Source organism: Guyanagaster necrorhizus (assembly GCF_019112545.1).
Source record: "Guyanagaster necrorhizus MCA 3950 unplaced genomic scaffold BT62scaffold_27, whole genome shotgun sequence".
NCBI lineage: Eukaryota > Fungi > Basidiomycota > Agaricomycetes > Agaricales > Physalacriaceae > Guyanagaster > Guyanagaster necrorhizus.
The window spans coordinates 356,253-376,436 of NW_025064906.1; the positions used below are offsets into that span (position 1 = coordinate 356,253).

General features: G+C 48.4%; 5 protein-coding genes across 5 annotated transcripts; 3 read left to right on the forward strand and 2 right to left on the reverse strand.

Annotated features, from left to right (window-relative positions):
- The first annotated feature begins 653 nt into the window (after positions 1–653).
- Positions 654–8,334, forward strand: BT62DRAFT_1079090 (uncharacterized protein). Its single transcript, XM_043179448.1, has 25 exons — positions 654–1,538; positions 1,588–1,758; positions 1,806–2,439; positions 2,493–2,575; positions 2,629–2,839; positions 2,894–2,983; positions 3,036–3,211; positions 3,265–3,706; positions 3,764–4,049; positions 4,103–4,374; positions 4,425–4,603; positions 4,653–5,708; positions 5,764–5,994; positions 6,042–6,085; positions 6,140–6,404; positions 6,456–6,632; positions 6,684–6,713; positions 6,763–6,874; positions 6,928–6,952; positions 7,002–7,159; positions 7,210–7,508; positions 7,558–7,712; positions 7,766–7,994; positions 8,044–8,117; positions 8,174–8,334. The coding sequence occupies exons 1-25, from the start codon at positions 715–717 to the stop codon at positions 8,212–8,214; spliced, it is 6,264 nt and encodes a 2,087-aa protein (XP_043036214.1). The 5' UTR covers positions 654–714; the 3' UTR covers positions 8,215–8,334.
- BT62DRAFT_954519 (uncharacterized protein) lies at positions 8,235–11,895 on the reverse strand. The gene is made up of 6 exons (XM_043188312.1): positions 11,714–11,895; positions 11,122–11,654; positions 10,498–11,070; positions 9,579–10,448; positions 9,029–9,524; positions 8,235–8,970 (listed from the first exon to the last, which is right to left on the reverse strand). The coding sequence occupies exons 2-6, from the start codon at positions 11,647–11,649 to the stop codon at positions 8,399–8,401; spliced, it is 3,039 nt and encodes a 1,012-aa protein (XP_043036215.1). The 5' UTR covers positions 11,650–11,654; positions 11,714–11,895; the 3' UTR covers positions 8,235–8,398.
- A 2,239-nt stretch (positions 11,896–14,134) lies between these two features.
- On the forward strand, positions 14,135–14,649 carry BT62DRAFT_935748 (uncharacterized protein). Its single transcript, XM_043187007.1, has 3 exons — positions 14,135–14,314; positions 14,372–14,386; positions 14,436–14,649. The coding sequence occupies exons 1-3, from the start codon at positions 14,184–14,186 to the stop codon at positions 14,578–14,580; spliced, it is 291 nt and encodes a 96-aa protein (XP_043036216.1). The 5' UTR covers positions 14,135–14,183; the 3' UTR covers positions 14,581–14,649.
- A 183-nt stretch (positions 14,650–14,832) lies between these two features.
- On the reverse strand, positions 14,833–16,130 carry BT62DRAFT_905069 (dehydrogenase; the record flags this gene model as incomplete). The annotated part of the gene is made up of 6 exons (XM_043183595.1): positions 14,833–14,877; positions 14,932–15,114; positions 15,169–15,522; positions 15,573–15,765; positions 15,814–15,938; positions 15,993–16,130. The coding sequence occupies 6 exons, from the start codon at positions 16,128–16,130 to the stop codon at positions 14,833–14,835; spliced, it is 1,038 nt and encodes a 345-aa protein (XP_043036217.1).
- Positions 16,131–18,363: 2,233 nt separating this feature from the next.
- On the forward strand, positions 18,364–19,783 carry BT62DRAFT_922431 (Metalloprotease; the record flags this gene model as incomplete). Its single annotated transcript, XM_043184402.1, has 8 exons — positions 18,364–18,627; positions 18,681–18,753; positions 18,814–19,045; positions 19,092–19,253; positions 19,303–19,375; positions 19,429–19,509; positions 19,590–19,691; positions 19,745–19,783. The coding sequence occupies 8 exons, from the start codon at positions 18,364–18,366 to the stop codon at positions 19,781–19,783; spliced, it is 1,026 nt and encodes a 341-aa protein (XP_043036218.1).
- Positions 19,784–20,184: the final 401 nt, after the last annotated feature.

The window sequence follows — 20,184 nt, forward strand, 5'->3', positions numbered from 1 at the left end:
CAAAGCACGGATGTAAATAACAATTGACAACCACTTCTTTTTAGTACCACCACCACGCACCTGGACAATGCAGCAGAGCTGGTTTCAAAAGTGCCCTGGAAGGGTATTTCGTCAGTCGATCGAAATTGGTCTGTGACCTGTTTCTTTGCTCTCCATCTTACGCGCTAACTCGTCTCATATGTACCCTATGTGTGCTGATGGTCGCTGGGACCAACTGTGGACCATAAGAAATTGTATCTTTATCTCTAACTGTGTATCTATGCCTCTTCAAGTCGTTGTCACTCTTACTAAAAATTCAGTGCTAGTGTGCGTTTATCGTGTAACACTTAGTAGTCTACAACTTATCTGTTTGTGCTCCTCTTTATTTTTCTTCTTACTTTCAAAGTGGCCCCAATTATTATTCATGATTTGATTCGTCAACGTGGATTCCATCATTTAGTAACGGAAGATCCAGATCGGTGGCGGGCATGATCTATAGAGCACCGATTTTTCTCATTATAAAAATTTTGTTCGGTGCATATTATTCCAAGTGTACTCCGCTATGATACAGTGCCTTTCTGTTCAGCCTCAGTGGAAGGCTCGCAGACACAGCACCCGCCATTTTCCCACATTTGGCACAGCCACCATATTCGGTCTGGGAATCTTGTCGCTAACACCTCTTTACTATTTCCCGATCACTTTACCCATCGTCACAGACGACGCCGACGTTCTTCAATGGAGGAAAGCTACCTCCAGCACCCTGTAATACCACGCAATTCATCTTCTTCTGCCATTGACTTGACAGGAACCCCTGCGGGGATTGCTTCAGCGCCTCCTAGTCCTTCTCCATCCCTTGACACTTCCGACCGTGTCACTCGACGACGAGCAAGCTGGGGAAGGGTGGAGGCAGGGCAGGACCCTCTTAGCGGATTCGACACACATTTCTTTGCTGCCAATGCATCGACGACGCCAGCCGTATATACTGTCAACGACGATCCTTTCGACTCACCAACGGATGATATTGGGCCTTTTTCGCGAGATTTTTCATACTCATCCATCGTGAACCACTACGATGACGCACAAAATGACATGTATATGTCCAGCCAGGTGGGGCCGTCGACAGCTTCGCTGATACAGGTCCAAGGAGTTCAAAGGGACGAGCGGATGGAGGACGACGAGGTGGGACTAACGTCGCGCAGCCCTCCTGGTCAAAGATGGTCAGGGAATCGTGCCAACGATCCGGAGAACGTTGCCGGTGCCACGCCTAGGTCGCGCAGAAAAACGGTCAGATACAGCGCGACGCCCTCACCTTTGAGGAAGACGGGTACGGCAATCAAGTCTGTCTCTCAGAACATACGTCGTATATCTCTGCGGGTTGTCAATCTGGCTGGCGCTGGCCTAGAGACACAGATGCGCCTTGCAGATGACGATCCAGATGAGGTCAAGACGGAGGAGTTACCTGATTTAACTCAGCGTCAACCTCTACGTGGCAGAACGATATGCTGTCTTGGACCACAGAGCAGGGTTCGGTTGGCATTGTATAGAATGCTCGTGTATCCGTGCGTCAAGTGTTTCTTTTTGCTTGAGTTGGGTTGACTGTCTATCCAGGTGGACGGAAACTGTCATATTACTGTTAATTATCCTCAATGCTATCATACTCACTATCCAAGCCGCGCCTTCATTGACATTGCCAAGTGCCGACTCAACGGCCCCTGCAATCAAAGGCTATTTTCAGACATGGGAGGACCATGTGCTGTTTGTTCTGTTTATTATATTTACGTGCGTACTTGACCCCCGTCCTGGGTATCCCTACTGACTTCGCTTAGTTTGGAAGCTTTTGCTAGAATATGCGTATCTGGTTTCCTATTTGATCCCGAAATTCCCGCGTCCTCTCTCTTCACCGTATTTTTCTCCCATCGCGACGCCAATTCTACCACCCCTGCTGCGGGTTCTTCTGCGACCGCGCCGCAGTCCACACTCTCTCGCGATTTCTCCATCACCCAACGACTGCGCAACTTCAATCGTAATTTGAGCCGCCCTTTCGCCCTCTCTTCTAGCCACACGACTCTCGTGCATGACAACAGTTCGACTGCGACTGAAAATGATGCGATTGCACTGGAAAAGTCCAAACACGCCGTTCAGTTTTCTCAAAGTTTCCCACTCGAGCCAAAACCCACTTTCTTATCGCAGATCAACCCGTTCCACTCGTCGATCAAGTCGGACTATGTTCTACTGCCTTTTCAGTTCAGTCTTAAACAATCCCATGACAAGACGCACAGGAATATCCCGTATCTACGGCATAGCTGGTGTCGGATAGATTTCGTGGCTACAGTCAGCTTTTGGATATCATTCATACTGGCGTCGACTGGTGTTGAACGTGGCTCCGAGCACATAGGTATTTTTCGAGCAATGAGTGTTATTAGGACAGCAAGACTCTTGACTGTTACATCCGGCACTACTGTAGGTCCTTTGACTCCTCAAACGACCTAAACTCAGTTAATTCGGTTCGGCAGACCATCATGCATTCACTGAAAACGGCACGGCCACTACTAACAAGTGTTGCTTACTTCGTTCTATTTGCTATGATACTCTTTTCGTGAGTCATCTTCACATGCCTCTCCGTCTGAACTTTCTGATCATGATTTCTAGTATCATTGGTGTCCAAGCTTTCAAAGGCTCTTTTCGGAGAGGTTGTTACCTAAGTCCGACGCTTGGCGAAGACGAAACTCAGATAGACAATCAATTTTGTGGAGGCTATATTGACCCGGATACTCTCAACGTCACCAGCTATATCAAGCTGGACGGTACACCTGGGACGTCGAGTAAAGGTTACATATGTCCTTTAGGGCAAGTTTGCAGGGTATGTTCGTGTCGTTCTTTTCTCTAGAGCGTGGTGTGCTGATAGTCCTTTTAGGAGGAAGATAACCCAGACAACAACGTGGAAAGTTTTGACACTATGTACTACGCGGCTCTGCAAGTCATCATCGTCGCTTCAGCCAATGGAGTACGTACTGCCATTTCTAAAATCGCTCATTGCTCTAACTTCAAACGACTAGTGGTCGCCTCTGATGTATTCGATGATAGATTCAGAGTTCTTCGTCTCGTGCTTGTTCTTCATTATATGCATTATCATCCTCAACTTTTGGCTCATCAATTTATTCGTCGCCGTAATTACCAACACCTTCTCTGCAATCAGGAAGGAAACCAAGACAAGTGCTTTTGGCGCTGGAACGTGCGTTACCATCTGTCTCACCAATGGTTGCAGGATGTTAAAATTGGATTCAGAACGGAGCAACTCACCGATGAGCAAGACGACGGCTGGCCTTCTGCAGATGGTCGCCAGGTCCAATACAAAAATATTGCCAAAGTAATCTACGAGCATACGCGATACTGCTGGATATTTCTTGCCTTGGTCTCCCTCGCATTGCAAGCGTCACGAACTGTGGACGTTTCAGAAGTCCACGAAATGGTCATGTACTATGGGGAGCTGGCGATCACATTAATTTTCGACCTAGAGATCATACTGCGCATCCTTGCTTCACTCCCCGATTGGAGAGGCTTTTTCAAGGAGACGCAGAATAACTTGGACACTTTCCTGGTCATTGGAACGAGCATCATCCAGATACCTGTGATCCACAACTCTGGCGTATATCCGTGGATGACTATTCTGCAGCTAATGCGATTCTACAGAGTGATATTGGAGGTTCCTAGGATGCGACCCCTTTTGGTACGTTTACTTGTGAATAAGATTGCGAGTTACGTCCACTAATGATATCGCTGACAGTTGACTGTCTTCGGGAACATGTATGGTTTGTTGAACATGACTCTCTTCTTGATCATGATCAATTACCTTGCTGCCCTTGTCGCGGTTCAACTACTACGCGGAGACTATACCTCGGATGACGCGGCAAATTTCGCGACTTTGTTCAACGCCTTCTTGAATGTTTATCAAGTATTTTCTTCGGAGAACTGGACCAACGTCTTATACGGCGCCGTAAGCGCGGAATCTGCGCTTGGTCAAACTGTGGTAGTGGTGGTTTTTATCAGCTCTTGGTTGCTGTTTGCCAACTGTGAGCTCAATATCTCGGTCCCTGAAGTCCTTGACTTAGGGTTTTTTTTTCAGTCATCGTTCTCCAAATGTTCATTGCTGTCATTAACGAGAACTTTGATGTTGCGGAAGAGTCCAAGAGGGGCAAACAGGTGACTAACTACTACGCAACAACTCATCAAACGCAGAGCAGTTCGGGATGGTTCAAACGATTGAACCCATATCGCTGGGTACCGGCGAATCCCATCAAAGTCAAGGTGGAAAATCTGCCTTCCAATTTGATCCTCCCGATGCAGAAGTCCCTTGTTCAAGACTATAACGTCCACAGTCCTGATTCTCCGACCACAGTATGTTTCCTCTTCTTCGGATACTTCCTTTTATTGAGTCCGTTATACAGCCTACTGCAGCAGGGTCACGTACGGCTCAGGGTGCAAGACATTATGCCACAAAGTCTTTGAAGACTTTGCATCAGTTGTATGCTGGAAAGACAGAGTCCAGCGATGTTCCACTTGCCACTTTAAAGCCATATACCCGGGAAGAGCACGTTGTCGACGATGAGGAAACAGAACGTCATCTGTTAGTCGTCTGATGATTCGGGATTCATCCTTCTGACATCTTCCTTTAGAGAACTTTTGGCGTCGCTAAACCCAGAGGCTACTGCGGCAGGAGATCTGAATGATGCGCTATACGAGCAAAGGGCACGAAAGGCCGACTTCATACGAAATCATCCCACGTACGACAAGACATTTTGGCTCTTTTCTCAGGACAATGCCCTTCGGAAGGCCTGTCAGAGACTTGTCATGCCGGCTAACGGAGAGCGTATCTTTGGCCAACCCCAATCCCCTGTTGCGCATACCATTTTCCAGACGATTCTATTCATGACCGTACTGGCCGGAATTGTAGTGGAGATCATCGCCACTCCCAAATTTCGTCGTAACTACGCTCTCCAAAATGGCCTTACTCGTGGAGCTTGGTTCGATGTGGCAGAAGTTGCTCTTGGATTCACCCTTCTTGTCGAGTTTCTTATCAAAATTGTCGCTGACGGATTCATGTTTACGCCCAATGCGTACGTTAACAGTGTATGGAACGTTATCGACTTCTTCATTTTGGCTGGTTTATTGATCAACGTGACGACCACGTTGATCTTCGTCGGAGGACTCAGTAGACTGACACGCTCTCTCAAGGCGCTGCGTGTCCTCAGGTTTATCACGCTGTTCGATGCCACAAGGAAATCTTTCCGGTCGTTAATCATTTCCGGTGCCTCTCGTATTCTCGACGCCGCTATTTTGGCCATTCTCTACATGATTCCTTACGCCATCTGGGGTCTCAACCTGTTTGCTGGAAAGATGAACACGTGCAACGACACTAATGCATCAGGATCGTCTGATTGCATTAATGAATACACCAATACGGTGTATGGAAATGCATTTGGTTTTGTGACTCCACGAGTTTGGGATCACCCATCGCCTTCAACCACGTTTTCCTTCGACAACTTTAGGTCCTCTCTACTTATTCTCTTTGAGATCGTGTCTTTGGAAGGCTGGATTGATGTGATGAATGTCGCCACCAGTATCACGGGCACGAATGAGCAACCGTCAACGAATGCAAGTGAAGTTAATGCGTTATTCTTTGTGATCTACAACTTGTTGGGAGGCGTCATTATCTTGACACTCTTCGTCTCGTAAGAATAATTTAACTTGTCTTGTCATCGGCCACTGATGAAGACGCGGTATCAGGATAATCATCGGCAACTTCACTTCGAAGACTGGTACTGCCCTTCTCACGAAACCTCAAAGGGAGTGGGTCGATTTGAAGAAGCTTATCACCCGTCAAAGACCTTCGAAAAGACCAAAGTCAAGGCCAACATGGGCTCTTCGTGCCTGGTGTCATGACAGAGCAGTGCATAAGCATGGCTGGTGGGCGAGAGTTATGCTTGTGTTATACATATTGCACATCCTTGCACTCATGTACGTGACGCTGGAGTAGTGATATAGTTATTATTGACGCTTCACAGGACTCAGACCTTCACCAGTCAGAACTTGGGCGACACTTTGCGCAGTAAGCCTATCATTGCATCCTTCTTCCACGACTTATGATGCCCTTGCTGTGCAGATGACTTCTTCCTAGCACTAACGTTTGTATATCTCATCGACGTCGCGGTGCGCTTTCTGGGTCTCGGCTGGCAAAATTTCCGTGCCAACGGATGGAATATCTTCGACATAATTTCTGCTGGAGGTAGTTTTGTGACTACGATGTTCGTTCAGTTTGGATCAAGCGGGTTTGTGACCCAGCAGCTACAGAAGTTGTTTCTCGTCAGTATCGCCTTCAAACTCGTGCAACGGACGAACAGTCTGAACAAGCTGTTCAAAACCGTCATGTGAGCGAGCCTCCCCATGACTTTTCTTACTTCATTAACAGACCCCTGTAGGGCGAGCTTGCCGGCCATCGTGAACCTGCTCATTCTCTGGCTCGTCTTCTTCGGGTTCTTCGCTATTCTCTACGTGGAGGTCTTTTGTTTGACGAAGTGGGGTTCTGCTGAGAACAGAAATGAAAACTATTCCTCTGTCGTGAATGCCCTTGTCATGCTTGCCTTCATGAGCACCGGGTAAGTTCTTCGGACGCCTCCACAATAGCGCTAATGACATCCACTTCTCAGGGAAGGATGGAATCAGTATATGCATGACTAGTCGGTGACCACTTTTCGTATACTTTTCATTCTTTTAACATCACAGCAGTGCCACTGTGTACCCTCGTTGTACAAATGCATCGTCGTCTCTTTCGGACTCAGATTGTGGCAGTGTGGGATGGGCTTTTACGCTCTTCATAGCATGGAACGTCCTAAGCATGGTGCATTGCCTTTGATTCCTTTATCTTTTGATAATTCTGACTGGTTTTTCTAGTATATATTTGTCAATCTGTTCACTGGTACTGCGGAAGTCTTATTTCACTTTTGTTGGTCATTAATCTTCTACAGGTGTTGTTGTCGACAATTTTTCTTATGTCTTCCAAACTTCTGGCGGAGCTAAGTCCATCACTCGAGAACAAATGCGTTCCTTCAAGAAGATATGGGCGGAGTTTGCAGATTTCAAGACGGGATATCTACCGCGCAATCGCTTCGCTGCATTCTTTTCGGTTCGTTCCCAGTCTGCGGAAGCAGTTCGCCTCCTCACTTCCAACGTTAGAGACTCAGCGGCATTTTCGAAGTTAGAATCTATCCTGTGGAGTACAGTGTACGAAATATCATGAATGCCTCGAAGGCGACTGGGGATCTCTATACAAGAGAGGTTGAAGGAATCGATCTCGCCGAGCTGTCTAAAGTACTTGATGGTATCGACTACATCGCCGTCAGAAAACGGAGAGCGATATACAGTCGACTATTTCACGAAGCAAGTGTGTCGCATCAAGGGGTCGGCATTTCGTTCACAGGAATGCTTACTTTACTGGCCCACCATAAGCTTATCGTTGATCATGAAGCCCTGGTGTAAGCGCTTTGTCTTTTCCTCGACAGTCGCTGAGACGTTCATACACAGGTTTCAGGATCTTGTTACTCGAACACGCACCAATAGGCTTGTGACAGACTTGGTCAATCTGGATCGTGTTCGTTCTCTCTTGAAGACCATTTCACAACGACGTCGCTTCTTGGCACACATGGAACAAAAACGGTTGTCGAGATTTGGCTCGAAAGGTCCGTAGTATATCCTGGTTAACATTAGTAATGACTAACGAATCATCTAAAAGAAATTCCGTCTATTGTTGTGGATACAATGCCCGAGACGCCTCTGTTGTCATCCCGCGACATTTCTTCTCTTGGATATGGTTCGGTGCCGGGGAGCCCAACACCGGAATACCGATTCGCTTCTCCAGACGTGTCGCTTATTGCTGATAGCCCTGGACGTGGACTACACAGGAGCAGTCGGCGGATCAGTGACATCAGCATGCTAGGGACCGATTTCAGTTTCAAATTGCCGTATGCAGTCTTTGACTTTCTCCATGAATTGTTCTCATTCACTACCCAGGACGGATTCATCCGTATTGGAGGATGATCCTGAGAATCCATTCTCATCATCTATGCAACATTCTATATGGGGAGGTCAGTAATCCGTGATCTTTGTTCTTCAGTCCGTGTTTAATATTTTCCAACGCCAGATCTTATGTCAGAAGCCGTGAAAGAGGAGGGGAATCGGTGATATGTTTGTACGGAATTAGACACTCATTGGATTGGACTCGTTAAGGACGTTTTTCATAGATTAGCATGTGTACATTACTATCAGCACATTAGTATCATGACGCTCAATATCGGACCATGCAACTGGATTTGAATGAGGAAAAGAAAAATGCAATCGAAAGCAATCAAACAGGGTATACTACAAACTAACCCCGACCCCTACGGGGACGCCAGACGTTGGGCTTGGCGACAGTCTGGAAACCATCGTCATCTTTTTGCGTCGCCTCCTTTGCTAGGGCAGGCGAGGCGGGCCGGGGGGTGTTGGTCCCTGAGCCAGTACCAGCAAGTCTGGCCTCCTCGCGAGCCCTCCACCCTCCTCCGGCAGCTCCGAGACCAGCTCCAGGTCTGTATTTTCCAGCGACCGGGCTCGGGCTCTCAGGACGCGGAGAAGGTGCACCACCAAGAGTACCAGCACGCGTAGGCGTCGGAGGCATAGAGTTTGTAGGCGTAGTACGCCTCCAAGGTTCGCTCATGCCATTGACACGACCTATAGGTGGCGGTCCACGGTTACGCTCCGCCGCACGGGCCGCGCGACGGGCCTCGGCCTCTTCTTCTCGTTTTTGCTGCAGCAGTGCTTGTTCCTTGGCCGCTTCGCGCTCAGCGTCGCGGGCTTTACGTGTAGCAACTAATTTTTCCTCGGCTTCGCGTTTAGCTTGCTCTTCGGCAGCAGCTTTGGCCTCTGCTTCGGCGCGTAGACGCTCCTCTTCTGCCAGGCGTTCTGCATATTCGTTTCGTATCAGTAAAAGCGGTATAGAATGAACGGGGAAGACACATACCGGCCTCCAGTCGTTGCTCTTCCTCCTCTTTTTCTCTCCTGATCCTTTCTGCTTCTTCCGCTCGCTTTCTCTCCTCTTCTTTAGCTTGCAAAAAGGCCTTTCTCCGCCTGGCCTTCTCTTCCTCGATCTTCCGGTTAGAAGCTTCTTTCTTCCTTGCAAACTCCTCGCCCTTCTTTGCGATCATTACATCTCGTCGGGAAGAGTAGTCTGCCATCATCCGGGACAGACGTTTCTTCGTGGCCAGATCTTCTTGATGACTGATTTTTGCTGCCCCTTTACGAGCGAGTTGGATAGCATTGAAGGTTTCCTTATCATGCGCTTGTTGTTGTTCATAATCTTGAGCCAGCAGAGGACGCTCCTCTTTACGATATGCACGCTCGAGATGGTCGACGCGCTTAAGAATTATGCGTAGACGCTGGGCCGTCTCCTTCTTCTCCTTCTCCAGTTGTTGGACTTGCATTGTAATGAGATTCTCGGTATCAAACTTGTCAAGTTTCTGAAAAGAAAAGCGTTTAGAAAAACAAGCCAGAGTATAAATAAATACGCATACAGCAATATCATCAGCCTTGATAGTACCCATAGTGAGAAGACTCTTGGCATATTTCTCAGCCTCCAGTTTCTGAATATTCTCTCTCTCCTTCGCTATCCTCTCAAGCTCTTTAGCGCGAACAGATTCCTTCTCCTTCTTAGCATCCTCCTCCTTCCTCCTACGACTGATCTCAGCCAAACGGCTCGTCTCTTCCTTCTCCTTCCTGACGGTAAGCTCGCTCAGCAGCTCCCTACGACGAGCAACAAGGGCACGGCGTAACTGTAGAGCCTTGCGCTCCGACTCGACAGCAGTAACCAGAGTCTGAAGCTTGGTCTGCTGTTCCTCCTTCGAAAGAGACTCCTTCTTAGACCCTTCCAAGACCCAAAGCGAGTTATGCAAGCATAAAGCGACATTCCCTAATTTTTTCTTGACAAGCTCCGATACGGAGGATTGAACAGCACCATCTGAGGGCGCGTACGCGGTGTCCTCGCCGCTGATGCCTGTGAAGCCCTCATCGATGAATATAATGCATCCTTCCAGATGGTCCACACGAATGTTGAGTTCACCTCTCCTGGCACAGCCCATCACGTAGGACTCGACTTGCTCGGGCTCGTACGCACCATCAACGCCGGCCGCCTTCAAGGGTGCAACTAGTTCGAGAAGGTGAGAGATCTTTATCGACGAGTAAACTTCAGATAGATGGGAGAGAAGCCGGGACAATAGGGCCTGGTGCAGGAGAGGAAGGTAAGATGCATACAGTGGGTCGGAGGATAGCGATTCCAAAAGAGGCGCTATTGACACGCAGAGAGTCAGAGGATCGAATGTGACTTCCAACATGTCATAGAGAGACTTGACAGAGGCCGGGGATATTTTAAGGACGTCTCGTGAGAGCTGCGAGGCATGTAAGGCAAAGCTTGAAATAGGAACCGATGTGGCATACCGCGTCTTTGAGCAGACCTGCTCGTGTTGGCATTTTTGTGAGGCCCAGCAAAGCAGTGAGCCGACCAAGCTTGCCTTTCACCTCATCCTGCTCCTCGGTATGGCGACCCACCGGAACAGCAAGGGCGCTCACCAACACCTGTCCGGCGAGCTTACTCAGTTCCTCGTCCGATTTACCTCCGATGCTCGTCACAAGGGAGTAATATCTGGCCCATGCCGCAGCATGATAAAGGGCATTGCCGCTGACGAGGAAGATTTTGGTCAGCTTTTCATAATAATTGGCCATCATAGCGGGACGGGGCGCCTTCTTGGCCATCGTCAACAGGTTGTGAATGTCCTCGACGGAGCGGAATGCCTCTTGCCATAGTTCGAGCTCGACGGACGTGTTAAGTTGAGCAAATCGTGTATCCAAGTGATGCTGTAGGGTATCTGGATCGGAGAGATTTATTGAATGTGGCTGGTGCGAGTATTTCGCCACGTTTGAAAGATGAAGTCGAAGAGTCTCGCACAGACGACGGAATTCGACCTTGCGCTGGTGTTTAAGACAGAATTTGAATGCCTGTTGAGCAATTTGCTGATAGCAAGATATAAGAAAAGATGATTTCTTGTAGTATTAGAAACGCACCTGGTATATTACCTCTAGCCTTGCATTGTTCTTCAGCGTCTCCAAAGACGTCCGGAAGCTTTCCCAGAGAAACTTGAGCCAAGGAGTGACCAGCGCTCGGTCTGTCCGGTCCTTGCTCTGGTCGCCACTCACAGCACCCAGCAAAATGCTCTCCGGAGTTTCACTTGCCTCCAAATCGTCGACATCGACGGCCACCTGTACCGCAGCCTTCTCCTGTGCCTCCCTGACCTTCGCATCCGCCAACTGCACAAAACGCGTGATGACGGCCTCGATACTCTGCACACTCGTATTCTGGGCAATGTTCTTATACTGCATCAATCCTTCCTTTGCGGTACGGCCTTTCCGCATCTCGACACAAAGCTCGATGTACCTATACATTATAGGTTCCAACGTCGTGAGCGGGGTCGAGCGAAATCGTTTTGAAGTGAACATCTCCGTCAAAGATTGTAGGGCCGCATGCATCTGGCCCACGGAAATAAGACCTTCGGCCTGCTTCAGCACTGTTTCTGGCTTGGAAAACGGTGCCATTTTGACTGTGAAAGAAAGGTTGGTCTTCACATTTTCGATACCAGGGAGAAAAAGTGGACTTTACAAGGAAAAGGGCCCTTTCGGATGGCTTTTTGAGTACGACGACAGCAACACGAAAAAATTAGGTTGCTGACTAATGACTCATGTCGCTTCCGGGCTAAAGTTTCTGGTAAACACTAGACAGCACACGGCACAGCCACGTCAGACGTCTTTTTACGCTGTATTGCTCAGGAATAAGCGCCAAGAACTGTGCATAAATCAACAGAATGGCGTTTAGAAAAGGCCCCGGGCTTCTTGTTCATAAAATTTCAACTGATACTTACTGCTTGAATGCTTGCTCAGCAAATACCTCCGAGTCGGGGAGTCTCGCATCTTCTACTATCTACTGTTTCGCCACAATTCCGGTCGGCTTTTAAAATCTTGCTACGTGGGCGCACGCTCCCTGTTCACGGATCCTAAATGTTACCATATGATTCCCCCTTCCAGCCAACAAAGAGCTTGCCGTTTATCGCTTTAACCGGTCAGGTACCTTGTTAAATGTCCGAATACATTTCCACCCCTTTGCATTGCGTCTTCTACTTACGATGACCCTCCCCCCTCTTGGTTGGACCACCCAAGTAAAGTTCTGGGAAAACGGCAAGGAATTCGTGGAGGGACACATGGTTCTATTAAGGGGGCGTTACTTCAGGTGTTTGAAAGCTCGTACGTTTCGTTTCGTTTCGTCTCACTGTCGGTCAGATGTTTATTTTCTTCCAATTTAGATACTTCGGGCGCTAGCAATGCAGTATGCTTTCTGACCATCTCTGTTCTAACAAGTACTGAATATCTAATCAGCCTCATCCTGCGCAAGACACGGAATATTGGAAACGTTTCCGACCTAACCTGAACTAATCATTTGACGGCATTTAGTTACAACGAGGTGATCTCTAGCTATCATATCGTTTTGGAGCAAACCTAATATTCCATAAGGCACAGTAATTATATTACACGGGGGAGAGGAAAGAAACCTGACAGTAAATCATGCTTTCCGTTAAAAAGACACGGTCCTGACAATACATGCTGTGACCAAATCAATTTTTGGAACCAAGCCTCTTGTCAAACCGTGGCAGATTCGGCCGAAGCACTCTCTGGCAACAGCTGGAAGAAATGAGAACGGATGCAGGTCACAAGACATTGCAACACGGCCATTCATGATGTGACCTCTGCTGGGCCTCCATCGAGAAGATTGTGCAGATGAGTAATGATCCAATCATTGGAAGTCTAACGATAAACCGAACGTTGGGTCCTGCGGTAAACATCCGAATTAATTTCAAAAACGGCTTTCATTCATGTAGGCGGTTACTTGAACCGTTTACTTACAGCAACGGCTCAGCGGCTCATAGCCTAGGTCCCGTTCCCGTCCGTTGTCAAGCCCTGCTTCGAGATAGAGGAGCCGAGTCTCCGGGAACTTGGCCTGGATGTGAAAATGATTCAATACAAAAGGGTTGTTGATAAACTGCGAACCATCATCGTTTCTTTTGAACGCCAACATTGCTACCATGTACCGTGGCCATGTATTCAGCCACAGTTGACTTCCCTGTGGTTCTGTCATTGCCACCAGAGGAATCTACATACCCGATAAGCATGAGACCATCATCGTCGGCTGCTCCTTAGTAATAGTCCCTATCCTTTATACTAAAGGACCTCGGGCTCGGAAGTCGAGTAAATACTTTCCAGCACGTTGTATAGGGCCGAGTCGCATTACAAAAGAAACCCAGTCATATGAGGAAAAGCGAAAGACCCGACGGTCTTCGAGAATCGTTTCTAACGCTTCAGAAAACTTGTGGTTACTGTAGGCTTAAACAGTGTTCAGCTTCATCGATGATAAGAAAAATGTACTGAACAAGTCTCACTCGTTTGGAGCCTGGACCTTCAGTGGAATCGTCGGGCTCTCTCTTCTTTGCCATGGGCTTGGACGTTGAAGTTCGAATATTTACAAGGTGGCCCGTCCATCCCGAAGCTGCGCCCATCTTACCCCGGATCTGTCACTTGCTTTTAACAAACGCCGTTCCGTTCGCCAGCCATCATGCATGACGGACTTCCCAAGAGGGACGTACTTTGTATAGGTTGTCATTGAACAAATTCAAAGGGCGTAGAATTGCCATTCCGGAGTGGAGCATCTTTTAACTTCAGCTATGAATGCATATCTTGATACTAGCAGGAGGGAATCTTTCATGTTGGCCATGAACGCTTTGTCCTCGTCATTTCCTGTTTCTATGCTGGTAAAGTTGAAACTATAAGAGGATGATGCCCAAGTCAGCAGCAACACAGCCAAAGCCAAGGTCACAATTTTCTATGCGGCCTCAACGTTCAAGTATCGAGGTCTTATAATTAACAAGCCTTCACCGACAAACCGTTATCGCTTCCCGGATTTGTTTCACCGGAGCTCCCTACAGTGACTGGTGACCCGCGCCTTGCTTCTTTCGTCTAGTACGCCCGCGACAATAACTTCGTTACGTCACGGTAGAATCCCTCGAGTATAAAATCTGGCACTAATGGAGTCTTACTACAACGATAACGTTATGTATCTCCTCGCTGGTTTCATCCTTCTCGTCCTCCAACCTCTCCAAATTGCGGGGCAAACGACCACCGATCCCATGGCCACCGTATCCTTGTCTATTCCAAGGTAGAGAATACCTATCCAACCGTCTTGCCCTACATTTCTAACTAACCTTTGTGGCAGCGGAGTCATTCCATCGTGCGTCTTTCACAGGGGCAAGAGAGCACACTGATAAATGTCGTAGCAGTTTCCCATCGAGCGTGAATAGTTCAATCTCTTCCGTCGCGACCCCCACTACAAGCACCAGTACAAGTGCCGGCTTCGAAAATAGTGTTTCGGGTGGGGTGGTCATCGCTGGTTTAGGTGTAGGGCTGATGGCGATGGCTGCCTAAATCGTGTCGGGGTTAACTGACTGCAAAGATGATGAACTCGGAAGACTGATTACTTCAATAGCTTGGGGTGCTGGAATATGTCGAAATTTGATAACAATATAGGACTTTTACTGAGCTACATGCCTGTGAGGTTCTCTCTCGGATGCTCTGAGATGCATTGAAGTTGTATAAGCACTCTATACAGGGGGTTTTTCTCGACGATTGAAAGAGTAGTACAAAATTTGAATCAGTCTCACATGTCGCACTCCTTGATTACGGTGTGTCGGAAATCCGATAAACAGTCTTCTCCGCGCTCAACTGATGACACTTGTATCGATAAAAACGTGCGGGGCAATAGAACAAGGGACGAACCTTTCCTTGTTCATGATACTCAAACTGCTGCGCATCCGCCAAGCCGTTAGGTACGATCTTGACCGGATTCGCCCTCAATTTTCCTGCCGTCAACAGTTCACTCATCATCTTTCCGAAACGTTCCCCAGCATGGACATGTTTGGGGATGACAGGGTATTGATAGGCAGGCCCGAAATCGATGACCTACGAAGACGCCGGTCAACGTTTACCATTAAACCGGAGATGAAGACTGCTTACCCGACCGAGGAGCGTATACACGGGCATAAACTCGCAAGTCACATCTGGGCGCGTCACAGATACCGGCATGATAGTGGCTATGTGTCCACCATTCTTGCCCAGAGATTGCTCGACCTGGACGATCGTGTCCTTCGTAGAGATGCAATCGACAGCCTCAGACAGCTCGTCGCCCGTGAACTGCTTAATCTTAGAGATAACACCCGGATCTCGGTAGTCAAACGCAGCGTCTGCCGCAAGAGACTTGACCAAATCCAAATTCTTCGGAGATGTGGTAGTGATGACCGTGAGACCAGAGAGCTTGGCTAGTTGGATCGCATACTGGCCAACGGAGGACGCACCACCCCAAACCAGAAGCTTACCTAAAAGATTAAAGAACGTAAGCTAAATATGGGCGATGTACGTACAGGAAAAGGCTTTTGCGTTGGTGCATCGGGCGTCGGGAGAGCACGATGATTAAGCCAGAGCAGCTGACACGCTGTAAACCCGGCGAGTCCGAGACTCGAGGCGTCTTCGAAACTCATGGAATCGGGCAGATTTAGCACCAAGTGGGCCTCGGCCAAACAGTACTCTGCAAAGGTCCCAGTCCATTCTTTTGTTCTGCCTGACTGTGCAATAAATCAAGACTGATTACTGATTAAGGAGTACTTACCACCATTGATAAACCCTGCGACTCGTTCACCGACATACCGCTGACCAGTAGGGACGTCCGGGCCAATATCAACCACTATGCCCGCATAATCAAGACCTATCACCAAGCCCGTAGTTACATTCTGGCGGAGCGAAAAGCCTGCATAGGCACATCAATAACGCGTACTCAGTGGTACAACACAGGACTCGCAATCAGGCGGATTTTGGGTCGCGGCGATGACTTTGACAAGAATCTGTCCTGGACCGGGCTCTGGTACGGGTACATCTGACTTCAAAGCTACCTTGGAATTTCCCAAGGTGACGACGGCTTTCATGTATGAGGGGATTTTGTGAGTTTGAGACATGGTAATAGGAACTCAATGAAACTCGACCCTTAAATATATAGACAGGAAATCACCGCTGACGTCGTACGATGACCTCTCTCTATTGAATAGAGTTTCGTGTGTATGGAACTCTTGGTAAAAACTGCATCATCGAACAAGTCCGAATCGGATAGGGGGGATATGCAAAATGCAGAGTAAGATAAAATGACTCACCGCATCTTGGAAGGGAAAGGATGAAGTCTCGGTCAAGCAAGTAGAATTTTCATTACTATTGAAGACAACACGACTCTGATTCGTCCGCGGGAAGGGTACCATTAGTGTTGGATGTCCATGATACATGTTCTTTCGCAGAGAAACACGGATGAGAGTGAACCTATAGATAAGCAAGTAAAATATTTCGCTTTTTAGGCGGGAATGATATTCCGGCACCTGTTGGATTTCCTTGGCTTGTCCAGTCAGAATCGACATGTATGCGCCCATCTGTATCCCTGGGTCAGCGCCCCGTGTCTAGCCAGCACTCGTAGACTGGGCGACGGCCCCATTCAAGACGACCCATGTCTGCAGCGACTTTTATCTGGTTTTGTGTGTGAGCGCAAAAGATTCGAGGAAGGGTGCCATGGTCGAAATGTCGACGTATACCCCATGTGCAGCGACATGACTCAATGTCCAAATGCCTTGGCATATATCATTAGCACAAGTTGCTGGAATATAAGAAGAATAATGACGTACTTTTTCTAGGTCAGATCTGACAAATTCCACTAGCCGGGGAGTAGTCGGATAAAGGCAGCAGCAAGTGCAGCGCCATATCTTAGGTGGAGCTGCAAATTTTCTCATTATCCGCGTTGTCGTCGGCCGCCTGTCATGGCCGTGTCGTCGTCAATGTCGACAGGCCGTGCCATGTCTGTCGTTGCTCCTCGCTTTTCCAGACCGTAGGCTTCATCCGAACAGCAGCAGAGTACCGTTGACGACCGATAGTGCCCTCGCTAGTATCGCTTAGCCAAAAATGATAGGGAATTGTTGAGAGATGTTGGGTGATGGTAGGAGGACGTCACCATTGCAAGTGGACGGGCCGCTGCCGCGACCCGCACATGATCGCTCTTTACCACTTAATACCATCATGTCCACGAGCCGTCGCTACATACGCTCGGAATACACTTGCCAGTCAATTTTCTACTTGAAAGGCCGGGCATACTCACTCTGGTGTCAAATAATGTGACAGCCTGACGATGGCACCGTTTTCATGAAAGCGCGGTGCCCGGAACATATGTACGTTTGCTTTGTTTCCTCGACCCTCCAGGACCCTCTGACAATGCCGTTCATTGTGTATCAGGCATTTCCAATGATGCTTCGAATTCGCCGGGACTCGCACGTATTCTGGCAGCGATATCGATTTGGGGCGAGGATACGGCGGGCGGAGGTATCTTCTAGGGGACTGCGTAACACCACGTGTAGCACCGTCGCGGTCAGCCAAGTCTTTCCCAGCGACGGCCAGTAGCAGCTGCTATCCGATTGGGTACGCTCGCTACTCATCATTATCTGCATTAGCTGAAGGTACAATGCAGGGCTTCCTCCCGACAAGCTCAAACACGAAGAATGACTCGTAGAGAAGCCTTTCTTGACGAATTACGCGACAGATCTGGGTCCATTGAATAATTTACATAAGTCCGCTAATGTCGAAAGCTACTATTGGACGATTTTGACTGTGGCAACGCCCCAAACTAGGTTTTTGAATTTTCCTTTGGATGTTTCAATATGTCGCAGTTACTACTATATTACCAACCCGAAAGGTTAGTCCAAGCTTTTATCTAGACTGGCGAGCAGAACACCGACTTGTTTATTCCAATAGATCCTTCATGCGGCCTGTTTTCCTCCATCAAATAAGATCAGCAGACTGGACGAAAGGTTCCAAGACGCATCATCCATTTTCATAAGAGCCTATTACATAGGTCTTCGCATGTGGCGGAGCCAGACTCCGTCATTCTGTTACATCCCAAGTCATCTTTGCCTTCTCTGTCGGCGCGTTGTACATATACCTATCACGGCCAGGCGCCTCCTTCACCCTGATCAGATGGGAAACCATTGCTACCTTCTTTCTGGTGTGATTAATTCCGCACGCTGGCCGTGAGGTACAACTACATTGATCCCGAAATCCTTCAAAAAGAACGGACAACTTGGACAGCGAAGGGCTTAACTTCTCTGCCCCTTTTTTATTCCTCTTTGTCTTATGTTTGTCTTGCCCACACTCGTTATCTTCGCCACTGCTGCCTTCGGCCGTCCCTACAAGAGGTCCGATGGTCTAACTGTCGACATCTCTGGGCCTGGAAACAGCGTCACCTCAATCGAAGATTTGAAATTCACTGCTACCGTCACGAACACGAACGCAGGGGATGTCAAGGTTCTCAAGTACGGAACCGTTCTCGATGGTCTTCCATCACGCTCGTTCACCGTGACAAAGGGCGGTGTACCGGTTGACTTCACTGGCATCCAGGTGAGTTCGACTTGGCTCTGGCAACAACGCTCGTCTAATGTCGCACACTGTAGCTCAACATTGCCATGAGTGACAGCGCGTACCTCACCATCCCAAGTGGAGCAAATGTCACAGTCGAGCACAATGGTAGGACTTTCTTCGGCGATATGCATTTTTTTTTTTCTCGACTGATGGCATTTCCATTAGTGGCGGATCTCTACGACTTTGCTTCCGCCGGCAAGGGTACGTTTGCTTTTGAGCCCATTACCGATTTCCGTGTGGCCGGTGCGGAGGAACGTGTTGCCTCTCCGTTCTCCGCCGTCAAAGCTATTGCCGAAATTATCGAAGTCGAGGTCACCAGTGAGGTGACCAGGCGGTCAATTAAACGCGCAACTGATGTCTGTGCGAATGCCACTCTCTCCGAGTTTATTAATGCCAGGTACGTCTTGCCGGGCAACGAACGGACAAAGTTAATATTCTCGTAGTTATGTCGAAGCAAAAGAACTCGCCTCAATCTCGTTGAACTACATTAGTACCTTGGGCAACAGTTCGAATAATACCGTGACCGCCTACTTTAGTACCAACCCAGTCCAGAATGTCACTGATAAGCTTGAGCTCGTTGCCAATGAGAACGACAGTTCGCGAACGTCAGTAGATCTCACTCATGCCATTCCCCCTTGGCTAACCCCGCACTAGCTTGAACTGCTTAGACGACTATGGGGTGTGTGACGGAAACGTCATTGCATATACGGTCATCTCGACTACAGACGTGAGCACATGTTGTCATCGTTCCAATTCTTCGTTTGCTAAAGACTACCGCAGATATACTTCTGCAGTATCTTCTTCGACGAGGTTCCTGCCACTGATCTTTGCAGCGGAACCACGACTGTCGCAGCGAGGAACGTCCGTGGTGGAACTCTACTTCACGAGGTGCCGCGTCTCCGCGTCGAAGTATTCTCATTCATCTCATCTACTGCTTCTAGCTCACCCACGCCGTGGCCGACACGGAGGATATCACCTACGGATGTGTTGCTGACCAGGGTCTCACCGCAGCGCAGCAGATTATAAACGCAGATAGCTTCAATGTATGCGTACATCGTCCTTACCCGTTGCCTTCATATGACTTATCTCTTGACAGTGCTTTGTGACACAGGTCTACAATGACACCCAGTGTTAAAAACCTAGGCGTCGAGGCTGGGATGACTTATTCTTGTACTTATGCTGAAGTGAACAGTCTGTTATATATGAAAAGAAAAGCTCCCTATTGTTTACCATTCTGAGGCTGTCGAGTGTATGCTCATTGCTTTCTTGTACCCTAGCGTTCATGTCCCGGGGAGTTCTCGCAATGAAATTCCCGGTATACTTGCTTTGTAGATGCATGCCCGTAATCGAAGCACCACGGTACCGTGACCATTTCACTTTATATACCTCCATCGTGACTCAGGAAGCAAGAGCCTGAGGTTCTCATTTTGCTATTGGACCCCAAAGTGTTATTCGGTACATCCGTCTTGAAGCCATTCCGGAAGTGTGAATGAACGTCGAAGGTCTGTCCAGGATGCGGTCCATACTGGGAAGTTC